The sequence below is a fragment of the Mesoplodon densirostris genome, chromosome 3 (assembly GCF_025265405.1).
Source record: "Mesoplodon densirostris isolate mMesDen1 chromosome 3, mMesDen1 primary haplotype, whole genome shotgun sequence".
In the NCBI taxonomy this organism is placed as follows: Eukaryota; Metazoa; Chordata; class Mammalia; order Artiodactyla; family Ziphiidae; genus Mesoplodon; species Mesoplodon densirostris.
The window spans coordinates 147,332,960-147,359,168 of record NC_082663.1 but is presented as its reverse complement, the minus strand read 5'-3'; the positions used below and the strand labels follow the sequence as shown (position 1 = coordinate 147,359,168).

At 56.8% G+C, this 26,209-nt stretch overlaps 1 protein-coding gene across 7 annotated transcripts in view; it reads left to right on the top strand.

Annotated features, from left to right (window-relative positions):
- Window positions 1–3,600: 3,600 nt before the first annotated feature.
- EVI5L (ecotropic viral integration site 5 like) overlaps window positions 3,601–26,209 on the top strand; it is a 29,820-nt gene continuing 7,211 nt past the window's right edge. The window contains exons 1-12 of one of the 7 annotated variants that reach the window (XM_060094253.1): window positions 3,601–3,717; window positions 14,898–15,081; window positions 16,440–16,629; window positions 17,035–17,259; window positions 17,345–17,419; window positions 18,074–18,199; window positions 19,367–19,510; window positions 19,659–19,748; window positions 20,895–20,992; window positions 21,076–21,136; window positions 24,365–24,418; window positions 25,295–25,327. In XM_060094253.1, coding sequence (XP_059950236.1) covers window positions 14,945–15,081; window positions 16,440–16,629; window positions 17,035–17,259; window positions 17,345–17,419; window positions 18,074–18,199; window positions 19,367–19,510; window positions 19,659–19,748; window positions 20,895–20,992; window positions 21,076–21,136; window positions 24,365–24,418; window positions 25,295–25,327 — 1,233 coding nt within the window. In that variant the 5' untranslated portion in view covers window positions 3,601–3,717; window positions 14,898–14,944. The remainder of the gene's footprint in view (window positions 3,718–14,897; window positions 15,082–16,439; window positions 16,630–17,034; window positions 17,260–17,344; window positions 17,420–18,073; window positions 18,200–19,366; window positions 19,511–19,658; window positions 19,749–20,894; window positions 20,993–21,075; window positions 21,137–24,364; window positions 24,419–25,294; window positions 25,328–26,209) is intronic. The other 6 variants (XM_060094257.1, XM_060094254.1, XM_060094255.1 and 3 more) reach the window with 6 other exon arrangements.

Below are 26,209 nucleotides of genomic sequence, written 5' to 3'. Positions count from 1 at the left end.
TTAAGATCTGGGCTCAGAACTAGCTCAGCATCACTTCTGATGCATTCTGTTGGTCAGAACAAGTGATAAAGCCAGCTCAAATTCAAGTGATGGGGAAACAGACCCTACTACTTTATAGGAGGAGCTATATATATTGTCCCCTTTTTCGCTCTTTATAAGACAAAGTATCAAATCTGAGACCATATTAGTCAATATTCCCAACAAACAAATTTTGAGTCCAAAGCTTAGTCCAGAAAAAATTTTTTGATTGTGCTAAAACTTATCTGCTAAATACTGAGAAGAGTCTTTTAATAAATTTAAATATGCAAAATCTGACTCTGAAGAAATGACAACCACCACCCCCTAAAAAAAATCACAGAGGCAGAATTGACAGCTGGTAAAAACTGGACAAAAAGAGTCCAATTAATGAATCAAATGTTTACTGCAAAAATCACATGGAAAAAAATGTTCCTGATAAAAATGATTTCAATCAAGTAAAAATGAACACTGAAAAAAAATTGGGAACGGTTTAAGTGCACTGAATAGCAAAGTGATCCAGCAATCTAATAGGCTAGATTCAGCTTAGGATTCAAAAGTCTTTTCCAACAGAAATGTATTGGATTTTTTTCCCCACTGTGCTTATAAAAATGGAATCAAAGTGTCCCCAGAATAAAACCATCCTTTGTGTGAATACATTAGAGTAAGGATGAGAGGGTCAGATGCCCTGTGCATCTTCCTAGTGTTTAACTTTATTCCCCAGACACCAAATGCCACTTATCTCTTAGGCAAGGTCCCAGAAACGATCTGGTCATGACCTCTATCTGGGTGCCCTTGGACCCCACCCAGGTTTGTGCCTCTGCAGACCCCTCTGTCCCCCACCTCCTGTACCAGTCCAGGTTCTTCTGTTCCTTGGAAGTTGTGGGTCACACCAAACTGTTCTTTTCTGAAGGCAAACCCCAAGATTTGTCCTTTATGATGGCTCCTCACTCCTCCGCATGAGGTACCACGGGCAGCCAGCTCAGAGATTGTCCTTTGGTGACTACTTGACCCTCACCACAACCTGGTGTCACTCTTGCCCTCCTGACTTACCCTGCATCCTATCTCTAACATGCCCATAGGGGTCCTCCCCCCGCCTCCCAAGTCCACCCAGGAATCAGAGGACAATGTCCATAAGATTCTCTTCAGCTTCATACTCTGCAAATCCAAGGTCACCTTGGATTTGTCAAGGACTATGAAATGGCCAGCACATAAGCTTTAAAAGAGGGAAGGCAAATAGGGACTTCCCTGGCGGTCCAGTGGTTAAGACTCCACCCTTCCACTGCAAAGGGCATGGATTCGATCCCTGGCCCGGGAACTAAGATCCCCCCACCAAAAAAAAAAAAAAAAAAGGGAGGGGGAGGCAAAAATATGTTTTCCTTTTCTTTTCTTTTCTTTTCTTCTTTTGGCCCTGTGGCATGTGGGAGCTTAGTTCCCCAACCAGGAATGGAACCTGGGCACTCGGCAGTGAAAGCATGGAGTCCTAACCACTGGACAGCCAGGGAATCAAAGATATGTTCTTTTTTATATATATATAATTTCATTTATTTATTTTTGGCTGCATTGGGTCTTTGTTGCTATGCGTGGGCTTTCTCTAGTTGCGGTGAGCAGGGGCTACTCTTCCTTATGGTGCACGTGCTTCTCATTGCAGTGGCTTCTCTAGTTGCGGAGCATGGGCTTTAGGCACGTGGTCTTCAGTAGTTGTGGCACAAGGGCTCAGTAGTTGTGGCACACAGGCTTAGTTGCTCTGCAGCATGTGGGATCTTCACGGACCAGGGCTCAAACCCATGCCCCCTGCACTGACAGGCAGATTCTTAACCACTGCACCACCAGGAAAGTCCCAAAGATATGTTCGTTTTAAAAAATGGGGTATGGGGCTATATAGGCATGTGGGGGAGAAGGAATTCATTATAATTATTTTTACCACAGAGTTTTTAGAAATACACTTGGAAGCTTTTCTTAACAGTTCCAAAATTTTAATAGATGCAATGTACAATAGATAGTAAGAGAGAGGGAGAGAGGGAAGACACAGAGAGGGAGTATAGACAGCGGCAGAGAGGGTGTAGACAGATTCAGAGTAGAGACAAAGACAAAGAGAGAACAGACAGAGGCAAAATGTAGATGGGACAGAATGTAGACAGAGGCGGAGACGGATGGACAGGGGCAGAAAGCGTGGCTGTATGGCATTCACCGCTCCCAAAACCAGAAGGAACCCCCTACCTACTATTTAGAAGGTTGAGATCTCAAACCTCAGAAGGTCCTGACACTCCCCACTCTGGGTGCCAGCCTTGCCCGTTTCCATTTCTGTCTCTCCATTTTGAACTTACGATGTCACCTTCTCTTCTGTGACAGGGTCCTTTCCTGCCCCACCCCCCTCCAGGGCCCACCCCTGCATCTTGGGGTGGAAACTTGTTCTTTTCTCTAAGTCTTGCCCCCTATCCATAACTGCCTCTACATCTCCCTCCCCAGCCTGAGCGATCCCCCCACCCTTCCCTTCCCTGTTAATAATCTTGGGCCCGCCATTCATTCATTCATCAAACATTTATAAGCAGTTCCCATGGGCTGGGCCCCGCTCAGCAATGCCGGGGACCCCCTGACCTAGGCCCTGCCTTCCCCCGCCCCCATGTATCTAGGAGGGGTGGGGGATGGGAGGGCCATGTAAGCAGTGATAACAGCGTGCTGTGAGTTTGATGGGGGAACATAGGACACTGTCAGCCTCAGAGAAGATACCTAACCCTGCCTAGAGTAGAGAGTGGGACAGGCCTGAGCCTCCGGTGTGACACTCCGACCACCCAAAGCCCCGCCCTCAGCACAGAGCCGGCCTCAGAGAGGATGTGGTCCCTCAGCCTAAGGGACTTCTGGCAACGCCCCTTCTCAGACCCAACCCATTTAGCCTCTACCTGATCTGCCCCCGCCCCATCACTGATCTAGGCCACGCCCTTCTCAGCCCCTCCCGTACTTCATTCACACCACCACGCCTCAAGCCCCACCGCCCGGGAGGCTAACCTCACATGATCTCATTGGCCAGAGAGCGTCACTTCACCGCCCTCCTTCAGTGTCATTGGCTCCCTAGGTGTCAATCTTCTTTATAGAGGCCCTGGAGTTACCATGGCCGAGGTTTGAGGGGCAGATAATAATGGCCGTCCCAGGAAGTCTCGTTATTGGGCAAAAAGCCCGGCTCTGGGCGGGGCTTAGAGCCAAACGCTAGCCTGCCTCTGTCTGGGGTTCCTCAGGGACGCAGCCTTCCCTCAGAGACACACCCCTCTCTCCTTTCTATTGGCCCTGCCAAGTGTTGATCAACAGGATTCCACATTCCGATAGGCAAAACACCCCGTCCTTCACTGCTTCCCTAATTTCAATTCGCTTCTCTCCTTAAAGGCGGCAACCTTCTGGCCGTAGCCAGGGCCCTCGCCCTCCTTACGGAGTGACCATGGATTGGCCAGACACCCCGTCACTCCTGGCCAGTGGGCGGAGCCAGAGCTCCTTGGGGCGGTGAATTGGCTGACTGGGCCTCGGGGGCGGGGCAGCGGCTCCTGTCAGCGGGTGAAATGGCAGCGACAGAGCCGGCGGCGGCCGCGGTCCCGGGGGGCGGCTGAGGGGGCCGGGCCGGGCTGCGGGGCGAGCGACGCGGCGGGGCCCGGGACGGCGGCGCGGCCCGGGACGGCGAGGCTCGGCATGGCTATGGCGGCGCGCTCTTCGCAGGTAGGTAGGCGGCGCGGGCCGGGCCTCCCGGGCGCCTTCTCAGGCCCGCGACTCCGCGCTGCGGCCCACGGGGGCCGGGCAAGACTGGGACTCGGGCCCCCTCGCCCCGGAACCCGCGCCGGGAGCCCTCGGCACTCCCAGCACGGACCCTGGCCGTCAGCCTCGGGCCCTGGCCCCTGCCCATCCTCGTTCCGACGCTTCCCGACCCCTCAGGGCCCCTCCCACGACTCCTCCGGGCGCCCTCCTCCCCCACGCCACCCCCTCCCCGGGAGGCCCCCTCAGGCCCGTGACCCCCGCTCACCCTCTTTACTGACCCTCAGGATCCCTTTCCGGACCCTTCAGGACCCCCCCAGTCCCCACCCCGCAGCCCGGCCCCTACGAGCGCCCCCGCAAGCTCAGGACCTCCGCCCTCTCTCTGTCCCGATCCCTCAAGACCCCTTTCATCTGTAGACCCCTTGCCACGCCATCCCTCCCCTCACTTCACATCCTATCTCTGGGCCTAGACCTGCCCCCGCCCCCAAGGATACCCGTCTTAGAGCCATACCCCTCCCTTCTGACCGCACAGGACCCTTCCCCAGCCTCTGTAAATCCGGATTCCTGCCCGCAGGCCTCACCTCAGCCTGCTGGTCCATCTCCCACCCCCAGCAGCCCCATACCCAAGGGCACCCCTGAAAGCCACTCCTCAGGGTCCTCGTCGCACGCACACACACCCTGATCCTGACCCGTCTTGATCCCTACTTCCTGAAAATCCACCCTCACCTCATGCTCAGGACCTCCCAACAGATGTTCTGAACCCCACTCCTCACCCAAGGGACACGACCTCTGTGAGGGCCCCACTCACACGCACAAGCGCACACACACACACACACACACATCTGGGAGGCAACAGAGCAAAACCCAGGAACCCCCAAAAACTCATACTGATAGACACCCTGGGCCCCTCACACACATTCAGGAGCCCTTCACACACACGAACGGACAGACACTTAGATCCCCAACACACACAGAAAAACTTAAGACCTCCAACACAGAGCCAGGCAATTGGGACCGGCCCCCCTCAACGCGCGCACACACGCACGCACGCATGCACACACACACACACACACACACACACACAGGGCTCCTCAGCACTTTGGCACCCCTCCTTGGAATTCACCTGCCCAGGTCCTCCTGGAGACCCCAACAGCTCCCAGCTCAGGCAGAGGGTCAGAGACATGAACTACCTGCCCTGCCCCAGGCAGCCAGCCTTCCCATCCACACCAGCATCCCTGAGCTCGTGCCCCTATTGGGGCCCTGGAGGTGGCGGGGTGACCCAGAATCTCCCAGCACCCCTGTGGACACCTGCCCCAGGCCTCTTCCCCTTTATTCATCTCCCCCACTTTACCCTTCTTCAAAGGGAAGGATGCTCCCTCTCTCTCCTACACCAGTCTCCCCAAAAGAACCACTGCCTGCCCCCTGATTTCTGCCACCCCTGGCAGAGGGGTAGGGGTACCGCCTGCTCCTGGCCCCAGTCCTGAAGTCTGACCAGACTGGTAGGACCAGCATCCTGACTCCATCACGCCCGCTGGCCTCAGATGGCAGGGGCAGCCCCTGACAGCCCCGAGAACTCTTTCACCCACGACCGGCGTGTCATGCCAAAATGAAACAGCTTCCTTCGATCCTGGCATTTGAGACCCAGTGGGGCTGGGTTTGGGCCTGCCAGAAGCAGACAGCTCTTTGTTAAGGAATATTTTCAGAAGGGAAAAATGTGCTGAAGAGGCTCGGGTGGAACACAAGTGAGGACTCGGCTTGGTTTTTTTCCCTCAGCCGGGCTGGGATGGATCTGGGGGACCCATGTCGTCGTGTCTTTCCAGGTGTACTGGCTCTTCCCGCCCTACAGCCCACACTCTCGGGTCCAACCTGTGTGTCCCCCTGGGCTTCTGTGGTCAACTGCAGGTGGTTTGGTTTGACTGCAGGTTGGGATGAGGCAAGTCAAAGAGGAGGGCAGATCACAGAACTGGCGAGACAGCGCAGCCAGGACCGCAGGGACTGAGAAGGAGCCCCAGGTCCTGCCTGAGGGGAATCCAGATCAGGCCAGCGCTTCCTGTCTGACATAAGCATGCCTGGAAAACCCCAGAGGAACAAACCCAGGCTTCTTTGTGGATATTTACCAGCGGATTCTGGATGGCTCTGGGGAAAAGCGCATCTAGGCTTGGGGCCTTGACTTACCCATCTAGAAAATGGGGAGAGAAATCCCGAGACCAGGACTTTGTACTTCAGGGGAGCCAGAGAGGTTAGGATGTGGCCCTGAATGTCCCCTGGGCACCATGTGGAAGGGGTCAGTGGGGTCCAGGAGGGCAGTCGCCCACCTGTGGGTGCTAGCAGAGTCACTGGGCATCCTGGGCCCCTGGTTGGAATTAGCTGATGCCTCAGTGGATAATGGCTGTCTTTCCATGGCTGAGCCAGTTTACATCAGGGCTAAGAGACAGTTGGTTGTGGGATTTGTGGTCCCACAGGGACCTCCCAGGGGGGCAGAGGGCTGTCGGGTGCCTGTTTGCTGGCAGTGCCCACACCCCACGTAGACCTCTGACGCTGGGCGGGGAGAGGTTTGTTCTGCCCACGTGCTGAAGGGAGGAGTGAACGAGGAGATTCTGAAGGTCACGAGGCACACAGGAAACAAACTCCACGGCCTCCCCAGGGGGGACTTTGTGAAGATGCAGTGGGGTCAGAAGCCTCCCCAGGATAGACTGTGGACTCCTTAGGAAAACACGAGAAGGCTCCCGGGAAGGTCTGGTGAAAGACATCAGTGCCCTTTATCCTAGACTGGGGGGCCGGGGCCAGGTCTTTATGCATGTGCTTTTGATGGGTGCAGGGGGAACGGAGTATTGTGCTCCAGTTTCCTCTTGCAGAATATGGGTGCTGGTTGTTCCAGATGAGGCCCCCACCACGTACTGGGAATCAAGTCAGGAGCTGGGGTGTGAAGGAACGTCAGGGGTGGCCCCTGCCCTGCATCTAAAGACCCTCTCCATGTCAGCAGGCAAGAGCTGAAACCAGGAGCGCACACTGATCAGGCCGTGCTGCGCACCAGGCCCTGTACCAAGCCCCATTGACATACTATCTCATTTAATCCCCCCAAACCACCCGGAGGAACCAGCATTCCAGCCCGTGCCCTTACCATCCCATCCCGTGTGGAAGCAGGAGACAGATTAACGGACAGCATGCTGTGGAGCAGAGAAAAGGGCCCGGCGCATCCCTGGGGCATCAGGGAAGGTAGAGCAGAGATGACATACGAGTTGGGAGAGGAGCTCTCTGGGCAGGCATGGCAGGGAGGGGTGTTCCAGGCAGCCCAAGTGCTTGGAAGAGGCCCAGGCGGCAGGAGCAAGCATGGTGCATGCAGGGAAGCGTGCCTTGTTTGGTGGGTTTCATCCTATAGGCCTTCATGTCCCAAATGCCATCCAAGGGGCACACACCATGGGACGCTCCCTGGTCAAAGGGACCAGTATTTGAGGGCTTCCCTGGTGGCGCAGTGGTTGGGAGTCCGTCTGCCGATGCAGGGGACATGGGTTCGTGCCCCGGTCCGGGAGGATCCCACATGCCACGGAGCGGCTGGGCCCGTGAGCCATGGCCGCTGAGCCTGCGCATCCGGAGCCTGTGCTCCACAAAGGGAGAGGCCGCAACAGTGAGAGGCCCGCGTACCGCAAAAAAAAAAAAAAAAAAAAGGGACCAGTATTTGGAATTGAACTTGGAAAGGCAGCAAATAACCCCACCCCACGCCCCCCTCCACCCAGGGACGTCTGCTGCACACATGTTCTAGAAACCAAACAGAGGGCAAGAGGGAGGATAGTTAGGAGAACTAACAACTCGCCGGGGCTGGGGAAGAGATTGATCCCTTCCAGGGAGATTTCAAGAGCTCCACTGGCACTTTTCTTTCATTTCTCAGCGCACCGTGATGTGTTTGTGAGATTGTTGTTGTTGTTGTTTTTTATCTTTTGGCCATGCCACGCGGCCTGTGGGACCTTAGTTCCCCAACCGAGGATGGAACCCGTGCCCCCTGCATTGGAAGCATGGAGTCTTAACCACTGGTCCACCAGGGAAGTCTCTGTGAGATTGTTTCATTGAGGGCTATCTCCCAGCCCAAGAGTCCCACGAGGGCAGGGCACGTGTCTGTTTGTTCATGGTTGAGTCCCAGGCAGGAACAGGGCATGTAGCAGATGCTCGGTAGACACTTGGTTGATTTTAGGAGCTGACAGTCCTCCCTACTCACCCAATTCTGAAAGAGCGCCTGGATCTCTTCTGCAGAAAGAGGTCAGATCCATCTGCTTGGAGAGCCCCCAAAGGCAGGGCCGACCCACCTTGCCCTGGGCCCTGGCCCAGCCAGCCTTTGCAGCAGGAAAGATACCATCTTGGCTTTGAAGAGCCGAGAGCCTTTACAAGATGCCACTTCTCTTATCCACCTGTCCCTGGAAGGCTTATGAGCGCTTTAAATTGTTTCCTTTGTCATTCTCAGGGATACTGAAATATAGAGAAATCAGGGATTTGCCAGGAAGGAACCTGTGATGGTGGCAGAAAGTAGCTGCTGACATGCAAGGTAGTAAACATTTTTTTTACGTCAGAAGGGATTCCACAGGTCCTAAGGGATTCCACAGGTCCTTCCACAGCTGATTTTAGCCTGAAGGTACTTGCTGCTGCTGCTGTTACTACCAATAACAATGATTTTAGTTTTATTGCGTTTAATATTTAAACAGGGCCGCCACATAAGGGGTGGGCCTGCTGAGGAGGGAAAGTTTGTTTATTCAGTCCACAAATATCAGATGCCTGATGGTACACTAGACTCTGGGGATCCCCTAGTGGGCTAGCCAGCCCCTGCCCTCATGGAACTTTCCACCCAGGGGGAAATAAATATCATGGGCCAGCTCCTGAACTAAGTACTTGACAGGTTTTAGCTCATCTATTCCTCCCAACAAAACCTGTGAGGTTGGTACTATCATCAACCCTGTTTTCAGATGAGGAAACTGAGACAAAGCACATTGTACCCAGATCAGAAAGATAGAAAAGTAGGTGAAGAGGGATTTGAACCCAGGCTGCTGGCCCTGAAGTCCTCCCGGGAGGCCAAGAGATCTGGGATCATTTATCCACACACACAGCCATGGAGGAAGGTACATGGATGTGGAAACATCACGAGTGACACGGAGGAGCGGCTAGAACTGGGGACAAGAGGAGGGCCGGCAGTGACTGCTGAATTCCAGCAGCCGTCCTTGTTACCTGAGGGGCAGCTCGCCCATCAAATGCCCACCCCATGGCCAAGGAAAAGACCCGGAGACGTCAGGCCGTCTCCCCAGGAGTCGGGGTGGTCTGAGTGGCCCAGCTGATAGTCTGTCAGTCTGGGCAGTTGGGGTCACGTGGCATCTTTCAAGGCTTCAGATTTAGAAATGACTCTGGGTCCCCATAATCATTAGAGGTAGAGGATCAGAAGCTGGGCTGGTAGGGGGTGGGTTATGAGGGCAGGGTAGGTAGAAAAGCAAAATTAAAGGAGTCTTGGGGTCTCCTGCCTACCTCTGAAAGATGGCACACACACACACTCACTCTCCCTGTTGAAAAAGAGTAACTCATTTACTGAGCGCTCACTGCACTTGGTGTTTTACGTAGGTTGTTTCTAAAGTCATTGAATGCAGAGTGACAGCTCAGCTGATCAACTTGGGGCAAAGGCTCTGGAGTCAGAAATCCAAGTGCAGGGAATTCCCTGGTGGTCCAGTGGTTAGGACTCTGCACTTTCACTGCTGAGGGCACGGGTTCAGTCCCTGGTCCGGGAACTAAGATCCCGCAAGCCGCTCAGTGAAAATAAAAAGAAATGATTTTTAAAAAATACTTTGGTCACTCAGTATTTAAAGAAAAAAAGAAAAAGAAAGAGAAAAGAAATCCAAATGCAAACCTTTCTTCCTCTACGACCTCGTCAGGAGACCCAGTGAGCAACTCTCTACTCGCTAGGGCACCTCTCACATGTTATAAAACTGTCCTTTACTTTTCTGTCTACCCTGGTACAGAATCTTCTTTTTTTTTAATTTTAAAAATAGACTTTAGTTTTCAAAACAGTTTTAGCTTTACAGAAAAATTGAGAAGATCGGGACTTCCCTGGTGGTGCAGTGGTTAAGAATCCGCCTGCCAATGCAGGGGACACAGGTTCGAGCCTTGGTCCAGGAAGATCCCACGTGCTGCAGAGCAACTAAGCCTATGCTCCACAACTACTGAGCCTGCACTCTAGAGCCCGCAAGCCACAACTACTGAGCCTGCGTGCCAAGAACCTGGTCTCTGCAGCAAGAAAAGCCACCGCAATGAGAAGCCCGCACACCGCCATGAAGGGTAGCCCCTGCTCGCCGCAACTAAAGAAAGCCCACACGCAGCAACGAAGACCCAATGCAGCCAAAAATAAATAAATAAATAAATGTAATCTCTCATCATTTCTTAAAAGAAAAATTGAGAAGATAGTACAAAGCATTCCTACAGACCCCACACTCACAGCCAGTTTCCCCATATTAGTAACATCATCTGGTAAGTTTGTTATAATTAATGGACCAATACTGATACATTATTATTAACTAAAGTCCATACTTTATGCAGATCTTCTTAGTTTTTCCCTAATTTCCTTTTTCTTTCCCAGGACTCCTTCCTGGATCCCATAGGACATTTTGTCCTCACGTCTCCTGAGGCTCCTCTTATCTGGGACAGTTTTCTTAGGCTTTCCTTGTTTTTGATGACTTTGACAGTTTTGAGGAGGACTAGTCAGGAATTTTCTAAAGTGTCTCCTAATCTGGATTGGTCACATGTTTTTCTCATAGTCTTGGGAAGAAAGGCCCAGAGATGAAGTGCCCATCTCATGTCAGCGTATCAAGTGCACATGCTCTCAACATGACTTGTCACTGATGGTGTTGACCTTGATCACCTGGCTGAGCAGCACAGGGGTTTTTCTCTTCCTTCATCCAGCAGACATTAATTGAGCACCTACTATTGGCCAGATGCTGCATTAGGGGCTTGGAGTAGAAAATTAAGAAGATAGGCCTTTGCCCCCAGAAGGTTCATGATCCAGTAGGGCAGGCAGGCGTGTATAGTAGGAATTGCCATAGAATGTGTCTTGGCCTGGGGTATAGGGGTAGGTATTTTGGGGGAGAGGGGAGAGAAGTGAGCCAGAACCCTGGAGGTGGTCAGGGGCAGGGGGTGGTTTGCCAGGAAAGAGTTCACCGAAAAAAAAGAATTTCCTTCTTTTTTATGGTTGAATACCATTCCATTGTCTGGATGGACCACATTTCATTTATCCATTCATCCATCGACGTTTGGGTTGCTTCCACTTTCTGGCTATTGTGAATCATGCTGCTGTGAACAATCATGTACAGGTGGGGCTTCCCTGCAGGTCTAGTGGTTAAGACTCCACGCTTCCAATGCAGGGCATGGTGGTTCGATCCCTGGTTGAGGAACTAAGATCCCACATGCCGTGCGGCCCGGCCAGGAAAAGAAAAAGAAAAGAATTAAAAAAAGAACTGTGTACAGGTTTTCCTGTGAATGTACATTTTCCATTCCCTCAGGTAGATAACCTAGAAGCGGAATTGCTGGGTCATGTTCGCAACTCTTTGTCTACCCTTTTTGAGGAACTGCCAGACTGTTTTCCACTCTACCTCATCTTTTATTCCATGCGTTTCTCTCAGTCTGTAATAGAAAGTGCGGGTGATCATCTCTTGGTCTCTGCCCGCCCCCCACCCCCATATGCTCTGGGCGTGCAGAGGCTGCTTCTGTCTTTGCCCAGCAGTATTCAGCCCTTATCATGGTGCCCAGGACCTGGCTGGCACTAAGGAAATACTGGTGGGTGGGCAGGCAGGTTCTATTCCTCCAATATTTCTCAACTCTCAGGTTGTACCAGGCTCAGTGCGGGTCGCAGAAGTAGCAGGGACCCAGACAGTGGTGATTCCTACCCCGGTGGTGGATGTGATTGAGCCATGCTGGAGCCAGTTGGCAATCTTGGCTGGTGCTCAGGAGAAGGGAAAAGCTGGGGATGAGGGTGTCACAATCACCGACATGTATCTGGTCATTTAAGTCCTGAAAGTGAACTCACCGAGCACATGACGGGATAAGGACCAAAGCAGGGCCTGTGGAGGAAGGGGCGCCAGGCTAGGCCGAAGCAGGAGGAGCCTCAGGAACCTGGCCTCTTGGAAACTAGATGGGAGAGGACTTCAAGAAGGAGGAAGCATGACTGGCAGTGTCCAAACGCCCCTGTGAGGGAGAGGAAAAGGGAGGTGGAGGGTCCCCAGCATCTGGACCTTTCTGCCCTCCGACCCCACCCCCAGCTCCCCGGCAGTCTTCTCCCACCCCTCTGGCTTGGCTCAGCTTCCTAAGCCATGGGCCACCTTATAAGGGCGTGGCAGGCAGTGGTGCCAGCAGGGACAGCATTAGGTGGCCCACTGCCCACTCCGCAGGAGCCAGGAACCCCCTTCAGGTGGCTGCAGTGAAGCAGAAACAAAGGGCATTGAAATGGGGCTGTTGAGAGGCTGGGACCCCAGACCTGGAGGGCCTGTGTGTAGATCTCAGAGGCCAGTGGCCCCTCAGCACTCAAGGGGACCTGCCTTGTCTCTGCGTCTCTGTGCCCATCCAGCAAGGGTAGGGTGGCCGCGTGCCCTGGGGAGATGGGGGCTCATTCACCTCGTTCCGCTCCACATCCCTGTCGCTAGAACAGTACCCGGCCCTCAGACGACCCCTAGTAAGCGCCAGGGAGGGAGGGACTGAGGCAGTGAGAGTCCGGGCGCTCTGGAGAAGGGACAGGGCTGCTCACAGAGCTAGGAGGGCAGTGAGCCCACGTCCATCTGTATGTACTCGGTTCCAGGCGTGGCGAGACCTGGTCAGTGCAGGAAGCATGCGTGTGTGTGTGTACGTGTGCACGTATGGGCAAAGGGGTGTGTGGGTGTGAGATAGTGTGTGATTGTGTATCTGAGTGCGTAGGTGTGCGACTGAGTGTATGTCAGCGTGTGTGCATGTGCACGCAAGACTGTGAGGTGGTTTGTGAGTGTGAATGTATCTGAGTGGGGTGTAAGGTTGTGGGTAAGTGTGAGTGTGAGTGTGAATGTATCTGTGGGTGTGAGGTTGTGGGTAAGTGTGAGTGTATCTGAGTGTGTGGGGTGTGAGTGTGAAGGAGTGTGTATCTGTGCGTGCATCAGGAGGATGGCTTCTGGGGCTGCGCAGCATTTAGAGAGTATGGGGATGAGTCAAGAGAAAGTTCCTGAGGGACCAGAAGGTTCTGCCTCTCAGACTGCAAATTTAAGCCCTGGGTATTGAATACATTTTATTTCTTGTATGAAATACACATTAATTTGTGATAAGTATCTGAGCAAACTCTGCTAGTGGATTGCCCTAGTAGTTTCTTTTAATCGGAAACCCAGAACTGAACCATTCTCTTGGGCTCTTTGCAGGCCAGGGTTGGGGTTGGCAGGGGAAGGCAATGTGCTTCTGAGGCTGGGGTCCCCTGGGCTCAGCATGGAGACAGTGGACCCCAGCCATGGCCACATGTGGTCTTTGTCTTTGAGGCCCCCACTACTCCCCAAATCCAGCTGTGCTTATAGGGCTCCAATCCTTGCCTCCACCACCTACTCCCCTCTCCCACCTCTGAAGCTGGGAAACCTACACGGCCTTCCCAGTCCCTCCCTGCCCAGAGAGATCCTTCCAAGTCAGCACTCCTTGTCCATGGCCCATCTCTGCCCCGGGCCAGCCACAGACTTTGCGGGAAGCCCTGGAGCGGCCCCCATTGTCCCTCTCTCAGAAATGATTAACTCCTGGCTTGGTGGCGCACCGTGGCTTGGTCTTTGGGGCAGGTTGTCCCTGGCCAGCTGGGCAACAGGAGGAAAAGGTCTTCTGCTTCTGATGGGAGCCATCGCCTAGAGTTTGTACCACTCACCAAAAGCTAGAGCCCTCAGTGCCTGACAAACTCGGGGGGCCCTCGGGCCAGAAGCAGAACCAGTGGCCTTGGGGAGCCACAGAGTCCTGGGGTAGGAGGGTTATGAGCCCCCCACGAGGTGAAAGAAAAATGGTGCCCCCTGCCCCTTGACAGGGGAGCGCAAGGGAGGGAGACTAGAATCTAGTGCACGGCCAGGGTCAAGTCCAGCTGACCTGTGGACCCCCAGGTGTTGGTTAGGGGCTGAGCTTGGGCTGTGGGAAGGTGCTCAGTGACCTGAGGGTGCCAGGCAGGTGCAAAATGGGCTGCTTTTGTCCTGTGACTGTCCTCCTGCTGCCTGGAGACCAGATGCCCCCTCTCCAGGAACTGGGTGAGGGCCCCTCTGTGGCTGAGCTGTCAGAGCCAGGTCAGGTGAGGTCCAAGGAGAGCCACACTTCAGACGCTGTTCCATTTGAGTCCAGAGCCTTTGCTTTCGGCACAGTGCTGAGCTGGAGCCAGTGTCCCTGAAGCTCCCGGGAGGGTGGGGCTGGACCATCCCCAGCAGGAGTAGGAGAGATGGGCCGGCACCCACCCTGCACGTGGCAGGCCAAGATCAGGATACTGATCAGAGCCTGTAGCTCTCACTCTGACACCATCAGAGCACAGATTCCTAGCACTTTGACATGTCCCTGGCTTCCCTGCCCAAGGAGAGTTGACTCTTCTGTCCGTTGGCAGCACCAGACAATTAACAGTAGAGAATAATTGCTTCTGGCTGTGCCAGCAGCCCACTTTGGTTGATGAGACAGGGAAGGTCAGATGCTGAGGCAGGGCTCCCAGGACAGGCCACAGCTGGGGACAGGGACCAAAGCTGTCAGGAAGAGCCACCAAAGCAGGGGCATCGGCACCCCCAAGGTCACAGCAGGGACTCTGAGTGTGATGGGGAGCCTTGGCCCCTTAGCCTGCTGAAGACTCAAGGGTGTCAGTTGAGACTTGGTGTTCATGTGCAGGGACAGCAGGACAGCTCAGGCGCTGGCCGTTGCCCTCCTGATTCCATCCAGGCATCTGGCCTACAAAGGCAGGGATCCCAGTAGCCAGCCCCCGGGGCAGAAGGAGCCAGCCAGGCCATCAGCTAGACTGGGGTGCGTGGGGATGAGGAGTGACCAAGTGGACAGACCAGAGGTGGGAAGCCTGGGGAGAGGAAATGTCTCTGTGTGACCAGCAGGCTCACTGGTCCAGAGCCGGCGGGACAGCGTGGGCACCCTGCCCAAAGCTGACCACACATGTTTCTGGTCCCCAGACAGAGCTGTGACCTGGCCCTGCTCGCGGCTGAGGAGCCTGCCCACCATGGCGAGCCCCACTCTGAGCCCCGACTCCTCGTCCCAGGAGGCCCTGTCGGCCCCCACCTGCTCCCCCACCTCTGACTCCGAGAACCTCAGCCCCGATGAGCTAGAGCTGCTGGCCAAACTCGAAGAGCAGAACCGGTGAGTTGGGACCTGAGGAAAAGGGAGAGGCCCCAGGGGTACAGCCTGGGCCCCAAACAGAAGTTGCTGGTGCCACCTCACACTCAGAGCTAGGCCTGGCCCTGGGCCAAGTGACAGCTCCCAGCAGAGGCTTGACAAGGATGTTTGCCATCACTTCCCACCAGACGGTTCTCCCATTCAGATGAGGAGGCCACGGTATCAGGGCCCAGTGGACCTGGCCTTCACTTCTCTAGCCTTTGTTGAAGGGAAGAGTAAATCCTCTGACTCTGGAGTTGGCCCTTCCCACTTCTCCTCTGGCCCACCCCGTTTTAAAGTGTAGGTTTTATTATTATGCCAGTATGGCGAGGCCAGCAGATCAGGAGATGACTGCCATTAAAAAGACAGTTTGGGGAATTCCCTGGTGGTCCAGTGGTTAAGACTCCATGCTTCCACTGCAGGGGGCACGGGTTCGATCCCTGGTCAGGGAACTAAGATCCCACATGCCGCGCGGCATGGCCAAAAAAAAAAACCCCACAGTTTGTTGCGCACAGATTCCAAGAGGAGGGGCACAACACACCGTGCACCATGCAGGGCCACCCGGGAAAGCACCAGGGTCAGTCAGGAGGCAGAGGGAATGAGAAAAATGTGGGCAAGAGCCTTTATTGTGGTTTCTGCCAGAAGGAATGGTGAGGCAATGTAATCAAGCTTAGGACTGCCTAGTCTGAATACCTTCAGCAAGCTGGGGGCATAGGGGCTGGGCCTATTTGTCTAGTACCTGGCCCTGGGGTGATTAGGGCAGAGGGATAGTGGCCTTGAATGCAAGAGCCTAACAGAGGTGGGTGGTTTGTGGGTTCTGGATTGGTTGGTTTGCATATGAAAAGTACACTAGTAGGCAAGTCCTTAATTATCTCTAGGAATCTGCTAGGCCTGGGAGGGGCAGTCCCTCCTGCGTCAGGGAGGCCCCAGATGTCAAAGCCTCAGAAATAGGTGGTTCATGCAATCCCTTGCTAGTTGGGTGCCCCCAGCCAGCATCTCACCCTCTCTGTACCTCGTCTGTAAACAAATCTTTACAAAACCCGCCCCACAGGGTTGGTACGAGACTACATGAGCTACTCCCCATGCTTCTCAGCCCAGGGCCGGGCACAGAATGGGACACATGAATGGCATCCTCTCCAGGGCTCCCGCGATCAGGATCAGGGCTCAGAGAGGTTAGGGCACTGGTGGAAGTCACTCGGCAAGTGCCTGCTCAGGAAAAACAACTTAGACCCGATCCCTGGTATCCTCTGGGACCCCAGGGAGGAGGGGCCAGGCTCTTTGGGACACAGGGGCCAGGGTGGGAAGCTCCTGCAGCCTCCACCCTCCCCCACTGCCACACCCAGGCTCCTGGAAGCCGACTCCAAGTCCATGCGCTCCATGAATGGCTCCCGGCGGAACAGCGGCTCCTCGCTGGTGTCCAGCTCCTCAGCCTCCTCCAACCTGAGCCACCTGGAGGAGGACACGTGGATCCTGTGGGGCCGGATCGCCAACGAGTGGGAGGAGTGGAGGCGCAGGAAGGAGAAGCTGCTCAAGGTGGTGCAGGCGGTGGGGCTGGGCGGGCGGCCGGGGGAGGGCAACGTCTGCCAGGGGCCGCAGCACGAGCAAAGGGCAGGACTGGAGGTGTGGGGGCACTTTCGGGGTGCCTTGCCAGGGCCGGGGGGATGGGTGTGGAGATCAGGGAGGGGCTGGCACCCCAGGCACCCTCCTGCTTCCCGCCCGTGAGTTCCGTGATGGGCTGGGGCGGCGCATGCAGCCTCGTGGACGCCGCGTGCCGTGCAGTGGCTCGGCCGAGCTCTGGGCCCTGGGTGAGGCGTGGGTGGACCCAATCTCAGAGGCCGGGCTGGGTGGCCGTGGGGAGGCTGCTCTGGGATGGAATCCAGCCCGGCCTCCCAATCCCACCCCCTGACCCCCCAACCCCCGCTCTGACCCTGTCGCCAGGAGCTGATCCGCAAAGGCATCCCGCACCATTTCCGGGCCATCGTGTGGCAGCTCCTGTGCAGCGCCACAGACATGCCAGTCAAGAACCAGTATTCGGAGCTGCTCAAGATGTCCTCACCTTGTGAGAAGCTGATCCGCAGGGACATTGCCCGCACCTACCCAGAGCACGAGTTCTTCAAGGGCCAGGACAGCCTGGGCCAGGAGGTGCTCTTCAACGTCATGAAGGTGAGGCCCCCTGGCCCCACAGAGAACCGCTGCGGTCATCAGTCCTGGCAGGACCCTGCCCTGACTCGCATGTGTTCCCTCTCAGGCCTACTCCCTGGTGGACCGGGAGGTGGGCTACTGCCAGGGCAGCGCCTTCATCGTGGGCCTGCTCCTCATGCAGGTAGGTGGCCTGGGCCCAGCCCATGCCGGCTCTGTCTGCCCCCAGGAGGTGGACAAAAGGAGAGTGTTCCCTCCATCCAGTGTCCTCCTAGGTCAGAACCTCCCTCTGTGTCCACCTGTGACCTCTGACAGTCTCCCAGCCAGGCCCCCAGGGGGTGAGCACAGAAGGCTGGCCACCTGTTCTGTCCCCTATCCCATCCCAAGATTGGAGGGAGGGGTAGGCCATCCTACTCAGTCACCCCCCAGGGTCGGGTGGGACACTCAGGCTTAGGTCAGCCAGTGGGATGTTTATGGGGCTCGGGGTCTCCTCCAGAGAATCCAGCAGGCTTAGGAGAGGGAGAATGGAGACGGCTGGGAATGCACCAGAGGATGCCTCCACCATGGGCTCTGGAGGTGGCCAGACCTGGGGTTCAAGTCCCAGCTCTACTGTTTTCTGCCAGGCGGCCTTGGGCAGGTGACTTCAGCCTCAGGAGGCTTCCTGTCATTGAAACAGGGTGGTGATATTTACCAGAGAGGTTTGCTGTGTGGGTCCGGGCAGCCCGGCACTATCCACGTTCAATAAAAGTAAATGGAGCAGAGACAAGCGAAGCCATAAGAAGAGCAGTGGGCGCCCCCGCCCCCCCCAACTCACAGCCCCCTGCCCGCCCACCCCCAGATGCCCGAGGAGGAGGCCTTCTGTGTGTTCGTGCGGCTGATGCAGGAGTACCGCCTGCGGGAGCTCTTCAAGCCCAGCATGGCAGAGCTGGGGCTCTGCATCTACCAGTTCGAGTACATGCTACAGGTGAGTGGGCCCAGGGGTGGTCCCGCCTGCCCCCTCCTCTCCACCAGCCCACACCTACGGGTGCTAACATCGGCCATCCCGGTGAGTCTCTTTGACTGAAAATCCCACGCCTGAGAATCACATCCAGACGTTCCAGCTCAGAGAGGGGTTCTACTCCCCAAGGGGCCGTAAAGCACTGCCCTGAAGGATGCTTTGAGGGACCAGGCAGGGGCCAGCCCCTTCCAGTGGGGGCTCCTCAGAGCTCGGGGCTCCCAGAACCATTACGGCCAGGATGGAGGGGTCAGCCTGGCTCAGACACACCCACGGCACCCTCCTGTCTGCTCCCCGGTGTGGCAGAAGGAGGGAAGGTGTTGTGTGCCTGCCTTTGCTGATTACTGGAGAACCGCAGCCGCCTCTGTTTATAAATGGCAGCCCCACAAGGCCCGCTCCTGGCTGGCAGAGAGAGCCGGTATACGTGTGTGTACACACACACACGCACGCACGCCCGCCCGCCCTGGAAGCCGGTCGCAGGTGGGGCTGTGCAGCTCTGTGCCACAGTGGGCAGGACGCGCCCAGTCATGAAAGCCCCCTTCCTCAGGCCCAGAGGATGGCTAGGTGCTGTCAGTCAAGGGGACCGGTAGTGCCAGCAAGCAGGTGTTCCAGGGCCACAGAGAAGGAGCAATCCCACCCCAGGCTGGGAAGCTGAGAGCTCCCGTGGTGAAGGAGCTGGCCGCCACCAGAGAGCTCCTGAGTCAGGAAGCCCAGGGCAGGCCGGGGGACAGCCCGAGGGTGTGTTCTCCCAGTGAAGGACCTCCAGGGGGTCCTAACGCCTTCTCCAGCCTCAGTTCCCCCAGCTTCGGTTGCTTTCCAGCAGTCTGAAGTTCAGACCAGTCAGACAGGCATCCCTTGAGCGTTGCTGGGCACAAAGCACAGAGCATTGTGGGGGCCGGTGGTGAGGGTCCCACGGGCAGCTAGGCCTCCTGCCGTCCCTGCCCATGTCCCCACCTAGTGCTCCTCAGAGCTCTGCGGTGCTGCCGCCCCACCCAGAGACAGTGCGGGGGGCTGCCCAGGGCAGGTCAAGGAAGGCTCCCTGGAGGTGCAGGCACTTCCGGGTGGAGGGAGCCTGTGGTGCCGACAGCTGTGCCCAGCACCCTCCTCATGGCGCCCGGCCCCCTACCCCCACCCCAGGAGCAGCTCCCGGACCTGAACACCCACTTCCGCTCCCAGAGCTTCCACACGTCCATGTATGCCTCCTCCTGGTTCCTCACGCTCTTCCTGACCACCTTCCCGCTGCCCGTCGCCACGCGTGTCTTTGACATCTTCATGTACGAGGTGAGGACCACATGCCCCTTCCTCTCCTGGCCACTCTGGATGGAGTGATTCACGCCCTCAGTGGAAACGGTTGCAGGGCTCAGGGAGGGGTCGGAGGGCTCCCCAGGAGAGCGTGACCAGAGATGCACTCCCCCCGCCTCCTTCACAGGGCCTGGAGATCGTGTTCCGGGTGGGCCTTGCCCTGCTGCAGGTGAACCAGATGGAGCTGATGCAGCTGGACATGGAGGGGATGTCCCAGGTGGGCCAGGAGGGCCAGGGCAGGCAGGCTTGCCCCCCAGCAGGGGCACCTGGGCAGGTGGAGCCCTTCTGAGAGATGGGGAGGCCCTGGACTTCCTGAGCACCCTGATCCTTTCCCATCACCTCTGCCCCCAGCCATGTCTCCATGGAGGACCGGGGTGGGGGGGTGCCCGAGGAGCCCCAGGCTCTGCCAGACACAGCCCAGGGCCAGCAGCCTGGCAGCAGGGAGAAAGGAAGCCCCAGGCCGAGCCCTGGGAGTCCCCCTGCTTCACCTGCCCTCAGCTCTGTGTCCCCAGAACCTAACATGGCAAATAGTAATACTGGCCAAACCAGGAGGCCTTGGGTGTGGTTTTGGCCCCAGCAACCAGGCCGGGTGAGGGCACAGGAGGGAGTGAGGGGTCTGGGGCAGACTTTCGCCCTGCCCCACCACAGCCTACCCCAGCTGCCCTGCCTGCTTAGAAGAGGCAGGCCTGCATCTCACTGCCATGTCCCCATCATGCAGGCCCCCGCCCCCTCCCAGCGTCCTCCAGCTGGTGCTTCAGGGAAGAATGCACAAAGGCCACAGTTGTGTCCACGAACACGGGCATCCATTGTCCGCAGCTGCCAGAGGGGCCAGCTGGGCTAGGGCGCGGGAGCCAGCCTGGCCCCGAACTGCAGCAAGCTGTGTCCACCCGGCAGCTTGCACTTAACTCTTTGCGGAGGTTCCCGGGGCCCCAGGCGAGCAGGCAGACCACTGAGGGGTCCTCCCTCTGGCTTCCTCCACACCACCCTGATCCTTCAGCCTCTTCCGTCTCCTCTCACTGCCCTAGGGCAGTGGCATGTCTCCCCCTTCCTCCATGAAGGTCCTCTGTGCTCGGACCCCACCCACACCCACACTTGGCCTTCGCCCTCAGGAGCTCCCGAAGCCGCTTTTCCTGCACACACAGGTCCTGGCTGCAGGCAGCTCCTTCTCACGATTCCTGCTTCTCACACTCGCTCACTCGACCCACACAACAGGCCAGGTGATGGCGAGGGCCTAGGCCGACCGGCTCTGGCCATCCCTCCTGGTGTACCCAGGCCCTCCTCCAGGGGAGCAGGGTGCCGCAGGGGCTCGGGTGGCCCCAGGCGGTCAGGGCCCGTGTGTCCGTGACCACCCGTGTCCCCACAGTACTTCCAGAGGGTAATCCCCCATCAGTTCGACAGTTGCCCGGACAAGCTGATCCTCAAGGCTTACCAGGTCAAGTACAACCCCAAGAAGATGAAGAGGTCAGTACTGGGAGGCCAGGGTGCTGGCAGAAGGGGGGTCCCCGAGGGTGGGACAGTGAGCACGTCAGCCCTCCCCTCTGCAGGCTGGAGAAGGAGTACGCAGCCATGAAGAGCAAGGAGATGGAAGAGCAGATCGAGATCAAAGTGAGTCCCCGGTTCGTCTGGGCAGTGTTGGCGGGAAAGCCGGGGTGGGGGTGGGGGTGTGGTGGGGGTGGGGGTGTGGTGGGGGTGGTGGATATGCCCTTGGGAGCCCCCTCAACCGCCGCTAGAGGGCAGCCCACCCAGCGCGGGCCACACAGCAGGGGGTCCTTAGGCTCTGAGAGTTGGTCCCTTGGCCTGCCTGTCCTTTCACTCACCACCAGGCCAGCATGGGAGCAAGGGCCACCCCCCCAGCATTGGGGACACGGTGGTGAACAGGGCCACTGAGATTCAACCTCCAGCCCTTTCCCCTCCCGGTGGTCTCGGGCTGGGACTGAAAGGTCCAACCCTCTCATCACAGGACTGTGTCCCCTGGCAAGCAGCACCATCCTTAGGTGACAAGGGCGGGTGGGGGTGGGGCTTTCCAAAAGTCATCTCATTAACATAACAAAGACACCTTTATTCCTCTCCTCACTTAGGAAATTCCCAGGGTTTTAGGAGCCTGTGCCGGGACCAGGGACAAAGACCAAGTATATATTCCTTGTAAATCACAATATCATAGAGTGTGTCCTGGGTGTGCAGAGCCTCTGAACCCAGACGTCCCTCCGTCTCCTTCCCTCTGCTTTCATCCCTCCAGACGTGATTTTGGTTATTCCCTCAAGAGGCGTTTAGTGAGCACTGTGCGTCAGAGTCACAGCAGGACTGAGGGCCCCCAGTCCAGCGGAGGTGGGGGACAGACACAAACACAAACACCAGCATAGCCTGGCTCTGTCCTCTTCAGGGGCAAGAGTCCCATAGTGGCTGGGACTGGAGCCCCACAGACCAGAGTTCAAATCCCAGCTCTCCTACAGGCCAGCTGTGTGACCTGCCAAGAAGGTGAATTCACCTCTCTGAGCCTCAGTGTCCCCTTCTGCAAAATAGGGATGACGCTCTCCTGTTCAAGTTATTATTATTATTAACCACCACCATCATTGTCATCCCTACCTTCTCTAGAAAGGCAGAGACAGAACCTAGATTAGAATCCAGGTCACCTGCCACCCATACCTGAGTGACCAAAGAGGGCATCATTGTCCTGGCCCTGTTTGTAAGTTTCTGAGAAATAGTCTTGTGTCCTGAATTTTTAAGCATCTCCCTTTCTCAGGAATGGCAGCTTTACTGATGCACCCGTCCAAACATGTATGTATGTTTTGCTCATGCACAGACAAGGGCCTGCTGCTATATGGTGACCATGATGGCTCAGCAGTAGGGAGGGACACAGCGGATCCTTAAACCACATGCCCAGCCTGGAATATTATCACGAGAGGAGACTGCGTGCCCCAAGGGCAGGGCAGATGCCTTCTCCCCTGACCCTGCCCTGTGCCCTTTCACCTTTCGCCTGTTTAAAAATGTACCTGGGATTTGTTTTAATCAGGTATGGTGAGGTGACAGACACAGAGACAACTGCCTTCAAAAGAAGAGTTTATTACTCACAGGAGGGGGCACACCTCTGCACGCAGGGCCACATGAGGAAGCACCAGGGTGGGTCAGGAGGCAGAAGGAGAAAAGCATGGGCCAGAGCCCTTACTGTGGTTGCCACAGGAAGGGATGGGTGAGGCAAGGCAGACAAGTTCAAGAGAGTTCGGGATTGGCCAGTTTGAATAATTCCCAGGCTCTGGGCTATAGGGGTGGTCCCTAGCTGTCCTGGAACAATTGAGAGCAGGGGAAATACTAGCTTGGTGTGCGAGAGTTAGATAAGGGAGGTGGGTGGGGGCGTTGGCTCTGGATTGGCTGGTTTGCCTGTGGAAGGCAAGCTAGCAGGCAGGTTGTCTACCCTCCCTAGGAATTAGCTAGCCCTGGGAGGGGCAGTGGCTCCAGGATTAGCAAGGCCGCAGGATGTCAAAGCATCAAAAATACAGGAAAAAAAGGGACTTCCCCGGCAGTCCAGTGGTTAAGACTCTGTGCCCCCACTGCAGGGGCCACAGGTTCAATCCCTGGTTGGGGAACTAAGATCCTGCATGCCGCATGGCAAAAAAAGAAAAAAAAAATTTAATAGTGTGATTAGTACATAGGCCCCCATAGTCCATGTTCACGCTGTCTGGTTTTCCCTTGGGAGGAAGAGGAGAGAGGCGAGTTGTTGGTCGGCACATCCAGCTCTTCCAGGGATGGCTGAGCTTGTGGCATCAATGCATTGAGGCCAGAAAGGGGGCAGACATTCCAGGGGTCAGGGGTCAGGACCCTGGTTCTGGATCCCTATGAGCAACAGAGACCTGTGCCGGCAACAGCTCTAACCCCAGCGAGCCAGGAGGCTCGGGCAAGACACTACCTGCCTCTGACTCAATTTCCCCTCCCATGACATGAGTCAGTGCCCATCAATCAAGTCTGCAATTCTCTCTGACCACAGTTGCTTCCTGGGAGTGCTCTGGGTGTTTCCATCGCCTGTTTCTCCCCGGTAGAAACCAAGCAGTGTTGTGTGTGATCCACAGGGAAGCAGGACCCTCACTAATCAGCCGATCAAAACTATTTCTGTACCCACTGCTTAAGGGGTACATAGTTAGAAACTAGGTGCAAGGCAGATGTGAACCTTCCCCTCCTTCCCTGCTGTGAGGGAACCTAAAACCACAAATATGTAACCAAGACTACCAGCACAGGATGGAAGGCGGAAGCAAGGAGACCATCTCCAGAACCGCAGCCGGGGGAAACTGACCACTCTTGGGTACAGCTGGCTCTCAGTGGGTTGCGGAAATGTAGTTGTCAAACTGAAAGAAGCATGTGTTCAGCAAGACCTCTTCCCCTGGACCCAGACTCTGAGTTTGTCCTCTGAGAGTTCAACCCTGGCACTCCAAGTGAAGCAGTGAGGGGTGGGGCCTGTCTGCAAGCGGCTTCCCCCAAAACACAGAGGCCTTTGCCCTGTGGGAGGCGTCACATTCGCCCTTGACAGGCTCAAGCGTGGGGTAGAAACAGACTCTGGAGGAGGAACCACCCCCCCACAACGCCCCCCACCCCCCTGCACACACACTGCATAGCCACCAAAGTGATCACATTATTTTTACTGAACCAGAGCTTGTTTTTAAAAAAAACACCTGGTGGACCATTCCGAACGGGAATTGGCCTTGACTGGTTTCTGGAATCACTGACCCAGAGCGTGAGACACTGGCGCCGTCCTGCCGGGAGGTGGCCTAGCCCTGCAGGGACAGCCGTCTGTGTGTACAGGGGCAGGCGGCGGGCTCTGACGTGCTCTCCCCTCTCCCCGCGTAGAGGCTTCGGACAGAGAACCGGCTCCTCAAGCAGCGGATTGAGACCCTGGAGAAGGTGAGGGGTGCAGCCACCAGCCTGTGGCACCGAACCCTCCCGGCCCCGAGCAGAACCCAGCAGCCAGAGGGCCAGCCAGCTTCCTGCCCCGGGCGCCGCGCCCCACTCCACCCCCTCAAAGCCTGTGGCGTAAATCCCAGAGGCCCCACCACAAGCCCCACTGAGATTCGGGCCACTGTATAAATTTGGGACTGTGGCGAAACTTTGCTTGAGGAGGGATTGAGTTATAACCCTGCTAACTGCAAACACGGAAATCCATGTGTGCCCAGTGCCCTCCCGGGCTGCCTGGGTGCAGGCTGCTCGGACAAAAGGAGACAGGATGGGGGAGGAGGGGGCGGCCTTGCACTGTGGAGGGGCTGCCATAGCCTTGACCCTGGCCCCCAACCTGTTTTTAAAGATGGGAGTAGAGACGGGGATCCTGTACTTCCAGCTCCCCACTCAGTCTTGCTTGACCCTCCACTGACCACACGGAGTAGGTGGAATTTTTTGCCCTTGCCCCAGAGCCTTGATTCTTGCTTTGCCTCCAAATTAAAATGCACCCACCGGGCCCAGTGCTTCCCTCCCCTGCCCCCTCCCCGGATGGCACCTCCTCACTCACGAGTGAGGCCCCCGCCTGGCGGCCCCCATGGGTGGCACCGCCCTCCCCACTCACACGCAGACCCCTCTCCAGGACGGAGCTCGCTCTGGCTTTGGTCTTCCTCCGGGTCCTCTCCTGCTGGTTCTCTGGTTCTCTGGTCTCACTCCTCTCTCCCTGCTTCTAGAGACAGTCCACTGCGTTAGTGACAAGTGGTTCTTGTCTGTCTCTCCCTCTCTCCTGTCCCCGCGCCTTCTGCTCTGCCTCTTCCCCCTGTCGCTCGGAACCCCTCCACCGGGTAGGAGAGCGCTGCTCTGGCTGATAGGCTAATCCAGGTACTGTAGCTTTTCGTCTCCCGCTCCCACTTCTTCCTGGTCCCCGCACATGACCACCACACCACCTCTTCCCTGGCCGCTGCCGTCCCCCGGGGGGTGAGGGGGGCAGGCCTGGAGCTGCGCATGGGGGTGACTGGGGACCGCTTCTCCCGGGAGACAGAGGCTTCCCTCTGGGGGAGGGGGCGTGCATGTGAACGCGTGGTGCGTGTGGGTGCATCTGTGAGTGTACCCACACGCACATGCACAGGTTTCCTCCCTCCAGGGGACACAGGTGGGGACCCAGGAGGGCTCGGGGACCCTGAGGCTGCATCAGCAACAGGCCCTGGTGTGTGCACGGCTGAGCCTCCCCAATACACACACACACACACACACACACACACACACACACGTACACCCCTTCTGGCCCTCACGCTCTTCTCTGCTCCCACCTGCAAGGCCGCCATCTCCTTCCACTCACCTGCTTCTGCTGCTGCCTCATCGTGAATGGCTTGATCTGGAAGCTTCTGCCCACTACCTAGTGGCTCTGAGCCTGCAATGGGGGGCCTAAATTGGGTGGGCTGAAGGGATGAGGCTGGGGGGGGCCTTGGGCAGGTGGAAGTCCCGGGCTCCAGGACTGGAGAAGGCCCCGCGAGAGGTGTATCCCACCCCCTGACCTGGCCCTAAGGAGCCAGCCTCTGGGCCCTTGGCTACCCCCACATCCCCAGCGTCACCAGCCGAGCCCAGCCTCTGCTGTGCCATGTGCCCTGGATGAGGACTTCTTTCTCCTCACCTGGGACAGAGGCTGAGAGCCAGAGCCTGGGCCCCGGGTGGCTGTGTTCCTCCAGGTTCCTCCGAGTGTCCTGTTCCTGCCGGTCCCCCCATCCCCAGGCCCCGTGGGGCGCC